The 11,586-nt window shown below is 38.2% G+C and overlaps 1 protein-coding gene across 1 annotated transcript; it reads left to right on the top strand.

Moving 5' to 3' along the window:
• The first annotated feature begins 4,842 nt into the window (after window positions 1–4,842).
• Window positions 4,843–9,034, top strand: RIPPLY2 (ripply transcriptional repressor 2). Its single transcript, XM_090280532.1, has 4 exons — window positions 4,843–5,165; window positions 5,354–5,429; window positions 5,723–5,787; window positions 8,851–9,034. Exons 1-4 carry the CDS (start codon window positions 5,056–5,058, stop codon window positions 8,996–8,998), a joined length of 399 nt encoding a protein of 132 aa, XP_090136658.1. The 5' UTR covers window positions 4,843–5,055; the 3' UTR covers window positions 8,999–9,034.
• The last annotated feature ends 2,552 nt before the right edge of the window (window positions 9,035–11,586 follow it).

Raw genomic sequence — 11,586 nt, forward strand, 5'->3', positions numbered from 1 at the left:
AAAAGAAAGAAATCTTGCCATTTGTGACAATATAAATGAGCCATGAGGGCACTATGGTAAATGCAATAATGCAGAGAAAGACAAATATGTATGATTTCACTTACATGTGGAATCTCAAAAACAAAACACCACGCTCATAGATACAGAGAATGGAGTAGTGGTTGCCAGAGAGAGGCAGGGGGTAAGGGAGAGGGAAATGGGTAAAGGTGGTCAAAAAGTACAAACTTCCGGTTATAAAATAAGTCCTGGGAATGTAAAGCAGCACAACCTGGTACCTATGGTTAATAATACTGTAATGCATATTTGAAAGTCACTAAGAGTAAGTTACAAAAGTTATCATAAGAAACAGGAATTTGTAACTATGCATGGCAATGGATGTTAACCAGACTTACTATGATGATCATCTTGCAATATATGCAAGACAGATGAATATGAAATCATTATGTTGTAGACCTGCAAGTAATATGTTATATGTCAATTATATCTTAATTTTTTTAAAGCACATATTTTAAATGCACTAGTGGGATGCATGTAGAGTTTGAAAATAAATCTAAAATGTAACATGACTAAGTTATATTGGCCTGTCCACACTGGAAATTACTGTATAAATAGGTGGCATAAACAGAATTTATAAATAGAAAATTTGGAATTTTCTAGCTCTAATAATTGATATTTATATTTCTCAGTTTACCTAGATTTGGTCAATCTGGCCATATATTAATTGATTCTCCCCCTTTTCTCTCTATTGTTGCATTCTTCCCCCCCCCCCCACAATTTTAAGACAATTGATGTTTTCTTCAGACTTATGTCTTATTATCATGTTATACCCCTCCTTCTCCACACCAGGTCTAGTAACTTTGATTAAATTTGTCTTTCCAGTTTTCCCAGATGTGGATTACATCACTTATATATTTTATATATACATCATTTATATATCACTGATGCATCCTCTCCAACTGCATGAGAATCTTCCTCAGGACTACTAATTTCATTTCTTCCTGCCTCCTAGGGGACGACAGCCATCATCCAGTCCCTTCTTTCTGGAAACCTCTCTTCTCCTGTCTCCTCTCATTATCCTATCCTCTCTTGTACCCTAAAATGAAAACCCCTCTACTGGCCCATCATTCCCCTTCTCTTTTCCTTTCAAAAGGGTAGCCTTTCTCATTGCTTTTATTCTTCACCACTACAGCTCAATTTACTGTATAAAGTTTACTGTCCCCCACACACTTAAGATGTTGTTCTAAGGTCACTTACACCACTTAATTGCCAAATTCAATTAACATGCCTCCTTATCTTGTTTGACCCATTGGTGGGACTTAATGTCTTGGACCTTTCCTTACTTGTCGGAATTCCTTCATCCCATACTTCTACCACCCCTGCTCCACAAATGCACCTTCTACCATCTTCACCATTCCTTTACTGTGAGGTCTTATTTCTTTATTGCTTGCCTACATTCTCTGTTTACAATCAAATATTGCTCTCCTGAGCTCTGTCATTGTCCTGTTTTCAAGCTACAAAACTTCTCTGGGAAAACCAATCCATTCCTATGGTTTTCGTTACCACCTCTTTTATTATGATGCTCACGTGTAAATATTTAGCCCTAAATTCTCTACTGAACTCCAGATTTTATATCTCTGGGTGTCTGCTGGGTATCTTCTCCACTTATGTATTACTAAGCCTTCTAAAATCTATTAGATCATTTCTGGGTTCCTTTCTTTGTGGTGACTGCATTTTACACACAAGAAGGAAAGTTACCTGAATTCTTGGTAGCCAGAAGAGCAGATTATGGTACTCTTACAACGCCATTTACTTCTGTTTCTCCTCTTTCTGAACATGTAGTGGAATTGTATACTTGCTCCTTGGAAATGAGATGATGTATGTCACTTCTAGGTAGAAGCCTTTAAAAACTGGCACACACATAATTTTACTCCCTCCTGTATGACAAATGGCAACACTGCAGAGGAAAGAGGCTCCATCAGCGTGTATCCTTATGTGAAAGTGATAAGAAACAGATCTCCCACTAACTAAAAATGGACATACAGCATGAATGAAAAATAAATGTCTATTAAGTTAAGCCTATGAGGTTTTGGAGTTATTTATTATTGCCATAGAGCCCAGGTTGACCTGACTAATTCAAGATCCAAAACCAAATTCATCATTTTTTCCCCTTGTACTCTATTAACAGATAAAACAGCATTAAAGCCTGCCTTACCTGCCTTTCCTCCTATATTCCAGTTTTCTTTGTTTTTGAGCAATTGCCATCTCTACCTACTTAACCAGGCTAGAAATCCACATTTTATGATTTGGCTAGTTCTGTAGATTTTATTCACTAAGTATCCCTCAAATATATTTTTCATGTATATCCTTAATATACATCTCCTCATTATCTGTTGCCTATTGCAATGATTTTATAAATGATCTTGTCTCTATTACCAGCCTTCCATAAATCCATCTTCCATATGGCTTCCAGAGTAATTTTCAAATGCAAACTTTGATCATTCCACTCTTCTGCACTTACAGAATAAAGCTGAAATGCTTTGCTGTGGTATACTAGGCTCTTCATAGCCCAAGTCCTTTCTATCTCTTCAGCCACATCTCTGATCTAGCAATACCTAATCCTAGAAGCACTGTTCCTTCTCCTCCCATGCCTACACACTCACACACACACACACACACACACACACACATGCGCGCTATACTATTTCTTGACTGATTCTTCTAGAAATTCCAATTTAGTTCTCATTTACTCTAAGAAGGCTTTCATAGTTGTCCCAAACAGACATATCTATTTCCTCCCTCATGCCACTTCTCTGAGTAAAATGTGCTTTTGTTACTGAATATGGAACTTTTTTAAAAGCCTTTGCTTATGTGGCCACTCTGATAGCTATAGATAGTAATGACCATAATCCTTTTATGGATAGGAGAACTATCTTATCTATCTTATTACCATTATAGCTAGAAAGCACAGTACTTAGTATAATACAGGTACCTCAAAAGATGATTACAGAACTGAAGTGTTAGGCCATTTGATCAGATAGTCAACATCTGTTAAAGGCATATATATATATATAACAGATGTCTTTAATACACACACACACACACACACACACTATTGCAGATGCCTCCATTCCACCCCATTTTCCCTCCTCCTCCCCCCAGGCCTTGCTCCCCCTATTTTAAAATTTGTTGAGGGCTTACTGTAAGTTAGGCACTGTAGCAATCATTCTATAAGTGTTCTTTTATTTTGCCTAACAATAATTCTAGGACAGCAATTTTCAATGTGTACCATGGCATACTGGTGTGCTACAAAAGGCACATCGGTGTGCCACAAAAGTTTTAAAACATGCACTACCTGACAATTTAGTCAGGGGCACTGACCCCTTTTCCTCAGATTGTCAAATTTAAAAAATGACAATAGCCAACACAACAACAGCCATCTGATGTGAATGGATCAAAATTATACCTATTTTTTTGTCAGGTTGACAAAAAATATATTTTTTGGTGTGCTACAGAATTTTAGTAATTAGTTGATATATGTCATGAGATAAAAAAGGTTGAAAATCGCTGTTCTAGGGCATTAAGACACATATTAAGTACCTACAGTTACTGATTTCATTATATGAAGCAAACCATATCTCTCCTTCCTGATGGGTAGATCCTTACAGGCCCTTAGGTATTAATTCAATGGATTATTTTCCTGTGCAGTAACCAAATGAATTGCAGAAACACTGTAGCTTACATTCAAGTTAAAAAAAAATTTTTTAATCTACAACTTTTAATAAGTCAGCACTATTATTTAAAACATTTTGAAAAAATATGGCATTTATATATCATCTTTCTTTTGAAGCATAACTTTTTTTTTTTTTACCATGTTTAATGGACCTCTGTAATAAGTGAGGTGTAATTTTCTTGTTTAATAACAGGTTTATTTCAGCAGGAAGTTTTAATAATTCAAAATGTTCAGAACTCAATAAAAATATATAATACACCTTGAAATTTATAAAACCTTAAATATATAAAGAGCAGAATTTATATAACTATACGAGAAGTGGACACATGCAATATTTAAATGGAAGACTTTATTTTAACACATAGTGAGAGGTAATTTAAACAGGAGAAACTGGGCACAGAAAAGTTGATTAACTTGTCATATATCATTTACTTTCCCAGATTTCATTATCATTCTGCACATACTCCACCCCCACAAAATAATTTTCTAATTATCATTGAGTGACAAAATGCCAACTAGTGACAGAATTGTCCAGATGAAACTCAAGACATTTTCAGGGAAGTAATAACATGTTGGGAAAAATCACCACATTACATTATGAAAAGATAATAAATCACATGACTTCAGTCTCTGGCCCTCTTGGCTGGAACATTCAAGTGTTTACAATTCATCTTTTCTGAAATTTTTTATTATCTTCAAATAATAATAGGCAATTATATGAACCTAGACTGTTAATACGTTTAAAAAAATAACTCATGTTCCTTTCATAAGGAGTACATTCATTCACCCATCGTATATTGTGGCAGAAAGGAGTTAACGCCATTCCTTTTAATTTATTCAGCATGCCATCTTTTAGAATACGGAGTGCAGAACCAATTTCATTCGCCTAAGGCCAAAAAAGCCGTGAGACATCAGGGAGTCAAGCAATTACCAGCCACTTGGTCTTTTTTTGCAGAAATACACAAAAAGTGTAGAATCGCTTAATTTTATCCCCTTAAATTCTTCACTTGGAAATTGGCTGCTCGGGCGAATGTTGTTTTTTCCCCGCAGCCATGTGTGAAGACCGATTAACACTTGCTTGACAAACCCCTTCCACGGCCATTTGGGAGCTCCACGCGTTCACACCCGGGTTCAGTCCGTTGCGCCTTCACGCGCAGTCTTTTTGTTTGTGTGGCTAGCAAGGCAGAGAGGGGCGGAGAAGAAGCGAACCTCTCAATATGCAGCAGACTGCTGAGGCTATATAAGCTCAGAGGTCGGGCCTGGTTTGTGAAACGCGTAGGTTTGCGGCGAGCTGGCAGCTGCAGTGTGCTGAGTCCCGCCGCGCCATGGAGACCGCAGAGCGCTCGGAGAGCGGAGCCGGCGAGTGCGCGCGCTGCCCCCTCCAGCTGCCCGCTGGCCACCACTGCCAGACGCGGCGCGGGAGCGCGGTCTCCGGGTATAGCGTCTCAGCACCGCCCTGCACCTCCCCTATCCTATCCCTCCCGTCCCCGCTTCCCCAGCTCCTCCTCTCCGATCTCCACTGCCCACACCCTCATACTCCATCGGGCCCACACTCGGCTGCGATCTGTTCTGCCGGGTCTGGGCTCACATCTTGTCTGCGCAACTTTGCTCCCCACCCCGCAGATTCACAGGCTTTTGGAGACCTTGGGTTGACGCCCGAGGCGAGCTGGAGGAGGGCCCGCACCAGGGAGAGGAGAGGGTGAGTGAGCCGCGCGTGGATGGCCGCGCCTCTGAGGGGCGCAGGTGGTTCACCAGAGTTGGGAACACCGTCCTGAGGGAGACGCGCGCCGGGCCCGCCGGTGGTCCTACAGGTGCTGAAGAGGCGAATGTGCTCTCTAGAGCAATTGCGACACAAGGATCGGACCCAAAGCAAGGCCAAGGAGAGCTCTGGGGTCACATTCCCCGCGGGCTCGAGGAACGCTGGGTGTCGCGCGTTTCCAGTTTCTAGAAAAAGGTGAGTGATAACTGTAATTCATCTCCTTACGTCCCCAGATCCTCAGTGGCCCCGGAATGACCGAAGCCTCTGGGAAGCTTTCCAGATATAGGCACCCAGTCAGGTGAGTAAACAGGCCAAACTGAAGGTCTCATGCTTCTTCAGTCCCTGGGAAGAGCCGGGGACTTACCAGCTCTGCAGCAGGTCCTGCAATTTTTCTATTGGAAAATATTATATATTTAAGGTTACTTTATCTTCCCAGCCCCAGAGGTCCTTTATTCATCGAATTGAAAAATGTAGGCGTTCACTCCCTCACCTAGAAAAATTATTTGTGCATACTCAGTAAAAGCTTATGGAATATAGTAAAAAGAGGGAAAGTTGATGATAAAGTAAAAGTTGAACGTTGACATCTTATGCCTGCAAAAGTTTTTTTTTGTTTTTGTTTTTTTAATGCCAAGAAGTCCGAATGAAGTTTATTTCAACTCTGGCAAAGTGTGTATATTCTTATTCCCTTGAAAACTAGAAGGAAGAATGGTGTTCACAGTTGCAATTTTAGAACAAATTGAGCTTGCCATGTAAGAGAACATGGAAATGTGATGAAAATTCTAAAGGTTACTAAGGATTATAAAAATTATCACAAGTTGTTTGGCATACCAATGAGGAGCTAGTTTTCTGTGCTAGCCACAGGAAGTCAGCCTTTCTTTAGGATTCCTTATAGCTTTTATTTAGATAGAAGGTTAACTTTGAAGTTTATCTGCTTGAGAGAGCTGTTAGGTGAAGAGCCGATGTTTGTAAAATGTATGTGTTTCTAAATGGCATTTTGATTACTTTCCTACCATGTGCTAGCACTAGTGAAGGACACGGGAAAAAAATTAACCCAGTCCAGTGGGAAGTGTTGTAATAGAGTTCAATTTGGTCAGTTTTAGACCAGAGAATGAAGTGCTTAACTGTCAGAGGGAGCGGGAGGGTCAGGAAATTATGTATTATAGGCTTTGGTCTTGAAGTTACCCAAATAGATGGTGGGTGGGGGAGCCAGGGGCAGAAGAAATATCATAGGGAAGGAAATAATAGGGTCATGGAACGGCATGGATCTTCTGGGAGCATCATGTTGTTGGAATTTGGGTGTGTGAAGCAGTGGTCATTCCAGCACTGAAGCCAAAGCCCTGATCTTGTACACTTTGGCACAAAGATTTGTCCTGATTCTGTAGGTAGTATTGGGGATTACTCAAAGGATTTTAACCAGAGAGTGGCGTGATGAGATTTGTATTCCAGAAAAATCACTAAGGAAATGGTATATAGTTGTAGTGAGAATACCAAAGGTGACATTGGAAGTTATTGCAATTGGTTAGGCAAGAATGATACAGAGCCATTCTAAGGTATTGGAAGTGGGGTTGGGACTGGGTGAATTTGGGGAATATATAGGTGACAAAATAGATTAGGCTTATAATGTAATGGATATGATAGGTGAAGAAGAGGTAAAAAGAATGTTTTTGAAGTTTATGACTGAGGCAGGTTGAGTGCTATACTAATAGATTGGAAATTAGGGCTAAAACAGATTTGGGGAGCAAGATAATGAGTCCAATTTTTCATTTATGATCTTTAATGTGCCTGTGGGGCATCCAAATAGCAATGGTCATCAGAGACCTGCATATATAAATCAGAAGCTCATCATCAAGTTAAGTGGAAAGGCAGACTTGGGAGCTTTTGATACATGAACAGCTGGGGAAACCATGGCAATGGGTCAGATCATCCTGGGGAGTCAGAGAGGAGAAATGATCACCTGTGTTAAAACCATGGGGGAAGGTCAACCTCTAACCTGTATTCAGAGAATGAAGGTCCACAAAGGAGACAGAGAAGAATCACTCGGAAGAGGGGGAATTCTGGAACATATGGAGTCCCTGGAAGAAAAATGGTCAGTGAGAAATTCTGGGGAGAATATAACAATTAAACAACATTCTTTGGGTCTGGCAGTTCCAGCAACACATTAAAAAGTAAATTATTATATATATCAGCAGTTCTTTCTTTTTCTGAATTAGTGTAATTGTGTTGTGTTGACTTCTCTTAAGTTACTTTTCTTAATTTCTGTCTTGAGCAGTATTGTGTGTTTCGGATTCTTTTTATTCACCTGTCAACTTCTTGAGGGTAGGGACCATGATTTATCCATCTTTGAATTATAAATTATGTCTTACACAAGAAGCACTAAAATATTTATGGAATGACTAAATTATTGATGGTTCATAATTCGACACCAAAATTATAAACTATTTTTACCACTTTGCTAAAAAATTCTAAATTATGTTGCCTTTTTAAATGGAATATACTGAACATAATGTACCATCTCTTTGTACATGGGACTATTTACACTGAAATGAATACACTGTAGTTGGGGATTCAGCCTTATCCCTCTTCTTTTCCTTGGATGAAAAATAATAGAAGACCAGAGGCAAGTTTAATATTTTTCAGAATTTTTAAATTCTGGGGTAAACATGTTTGTATATGAATTATTTTTATGAAGCCAGTGCAATTGTCAATATCTTGATATGGTGTCCCCAAATTAAATTGGTGGGGAAGGGGAGGGAGATGGGATCAAGGTTGAGCTCAGTAGTAGCCTTTTTGTACCTCAGGTACAAAATGTGCATAGACAAACTTTAAAAAATATTGCTTTTTGTACTTTCCTAAACTTATTGGCTACATCTGTAACTAAGAGTATAATGTGTGGATTTTAAGCAAGATACTAGGTGATTTTTGTCTTTGTTTAAGGGCATAATATTTTGTTGTTTTAATGAAGTTGGCTATTATCAGAATTTTTAATGTAGTGGTAGGACTTATTTTTTTCCCCTATGGAATTTGGAAATTGGAAGACAAGCCTTCTGTGTTTTTTTTTTTTTTAAGAATAAATACGTATATCTATTGTATAATACCTGAAGTAAGCTAAATATTTATCTTAGACTTACAGCTTAGATAAAGATTTAAAATAATAAAGATTTAAAATAACCAGTTATTGATACTTTGGCAAGTAGACTTTATGAAAGCTGTAATAGTACCATTTTAAAACTACCTTAAGGCCATGTCTAAATGCATAAATCAATTGTTAATACATAGAGCTCTTAAAATTTGCACATTTCATGATTTTAAGGATTCTAAATATGAAAAAGGTAAAGCATATTATTTTGTCTGCTTTTTTCAGACTATTTTGGCCAAAATCAAAGTGTTATGATTATTTATATCAAGAAGCAGAAGCTCTTCTGAAAAATTTTCCAATTCAAGCCACAATTTCATTTTATGAAGATTCTGATAGTGAAGATGAAATTGAGGAACTGACCTGTGAAAATTAATCTGATTAGTTTCTTTTGATGACATTAAAAGTTTGTAGGATTTGCATTTAGTCTCAAATGTATCATAATCCTTTCAACTTATTTATTTGTGTATAAACTATTAATAAAATTAATATTTTGTAATTATTATGGTAGTTGGGCCTTTTTTATTCCTACACTATTATTCAATGTTGGAATTTAAAAATAGGTGCCGTTTATAAATGTCTTGATTGTACTGTAAACATTTGGAGCTTGCAAAAGATAATTTTGATCCCTTCATCAAATTACAAGTTTATCTTTAGTTATAATTTTACAACTATTTAATTATAACTTTGCATAGAATGACAATATTTTCAAACTGAATCTTGCAGCATCTGCTGTTTCCTACTGATTTCCATTGGATAATGTAGTTACAGATGAATATTATTAGATAAGGGAGAAAATCACCTTATGTTACCAGTCACGCATTATTATGTCTTTGCTAGCAGTTGGTGAAAAGCACTTTAAATTATTGTCTGTGATTAAGAATGGGAATCAGTGTTAGGGCTATTAAATTTTGGGCATTTTTAATGGATGATGAGTCAAGTAATTCTCTCTTTAATACTCTGCTGTCCATAAGTCCAGTAGCGAAATAGCATGGGTGTTCAGCAGTTATGGCAGTACATTGAGGAATCCCCAAAATTAAAATAAGATGTTTAAATAGGTATGACTTAAATGGAGTCTAAAAAGAGGCATCCAAAAGGCCAGAATTTGATAGTATTTTTTTCACTTTCTATCCAAGGAGGAGCTTAGAAATTTGTCAGATATGAAGCATTCAACAACATCACCTTTCTCTGCTCTGGTTCCCTGCTCCTGATATTCTCATGTAATATGGGAAGTGGAATAAGAAATTCTCAGTGATTAGTTCTTTAAAGTAGATTTATAGAAGACTAAATCTTTTTTTTTCTTTCCCTTTTTTTTTTCTCTTTTATTTTTTGGTTTTTCAATTACAGTTGTCCCATTTCCCCCCCATTGATCTCCCCCACCCAGCTCACCCCTTCTCCCACAATCATATCCCTCCCCGTTGTCCATGTCCATGAGTCATTTATACACATTCCTTGACTAAACCCTTCCCTTACTTATCCCCCTTCTCCCCCCCCCCATTGACTGCTATTCTGCTCCTTGTCCTATTTAGTTCGTTTGTTTATGTTGTTCTTTAGTTTCCTGTATTAGGTGATATCATATGGTATTTTGCTTTCTTTGCCTGGCTTATTTCACTAAGCATAATTCTCTCTAGTTCCATCCGTGTTGTTGCAAATGGCAGGAGTTCCTTATTTCTTTCTGCTACATAGTATTCCATTGTGTAAATGTACCACAGTGTTTTGATCCACTCATCTACAGATGGGCACTTAGGCTGTTTCCAGCACTTAGCTATTGTAAACAGTGCTGTTATGAACATAGGGGTGCATAAGTGAAGACTACATCTTTTAATGGAAGAGAAAACAGGAGCACTTTGCAAGGTAGAGAAGTTCTTTCAGCTCAAATACATTTTTTTCACAATAAGCATTTCAATTGCAAATGAAGAATATTCTAATATTCCAGAATGATAATGTGAAGAGGTGAAGGTCATTGATGGTTACCTAAGAAATATCTCTTACTTGAATGGCTGCTTTATTCCCACACTTTTCCTTCTAATTGAAAAGAAATAAGAGACATTAATTTACAGGCGCTTTAAGGAAAAGGAAATTGAAATTGACAAGTTCAAACCATGTTTCGGACTCAGGAAAATTTAGTAATAGAGGCGGGGGAGAGTTTTTAGAACTATATTTCTTCTGAAAACGTTCTCCCTTCACTGCATTCTATTCTCAGGATGTGTGCATTCCCCAGGGAAAAACTCACCAGGTGCCCAGACTGGACCTTGAGCATTTGAGACTTTTGTTTACCTGCACAGTATTTGTGCTTCTCATTGATATGTTGGAATAGTATGAAGAACCACTGCCATTGATTGAGTGCCTACTATCTAAAACCTAAATTAACTATGCACATGAGAAAATGAGGCTTTGAATAAATACTGCAGTCGGTGGTGGGCTGCATCAGTATACAATTTCCTGTAATTTTCAGAGGAAACAGGAAGTTAGATGAGGAGGAAGAACTTGCGAGGTGAATGGAGCAAAAAAAAGACTGACTCATAATGTCAGTCATTAGCGAGGGTTCTTAACGATGTTTTCTCTTCGCCCCACAGGAGTGGCTGTTTGCATTTGACACTTTAGCTTTTCAAGTTTCTCTTTCCCGTACAGCCTGGTGTCTTAGAGGAGAGTGTTTTAGAGAAATCAGAATTCTCTAATAGTATTATTTTATTCTATATTTTAAGTTGTGTAATGGTAGTACAGACATTTGTGGGTTAACAGGACTGTATAAGAATTTATTCTCAGATTCGGTCAGCACCAAGGCTAAGGAACAGCTTCACTCTTTTATCTTTCCGGGGAATAGCTGTCACCTCCTTGCGGTGCTGAAGTTCAGGGCGCAGAACTGACGGAGCATGCGTACTTCCCCCTGGTTCCGCCTACTCTCCCCTCCGTCCGTCCCGTTGTCACCGCCCTCCGCGGGCTCGACGTGCTGCGTCATGGCGC

Source organism: Furipterus horrens, unplaced genomic scaffold (genome assembly GCF_987537825.1).
Source record: "Furipterus horrens unplaced genomic scaffold, mFurHor1.1.pri manual_scaffold_6, whole genome shotgun sequence".
Classification (NCBI taxonomy): Eukaryota; Metazoa; Chordata; class Mammalia; order Chiroptera; family Furipteridae; genus Furipterus; species Furipterus horrens.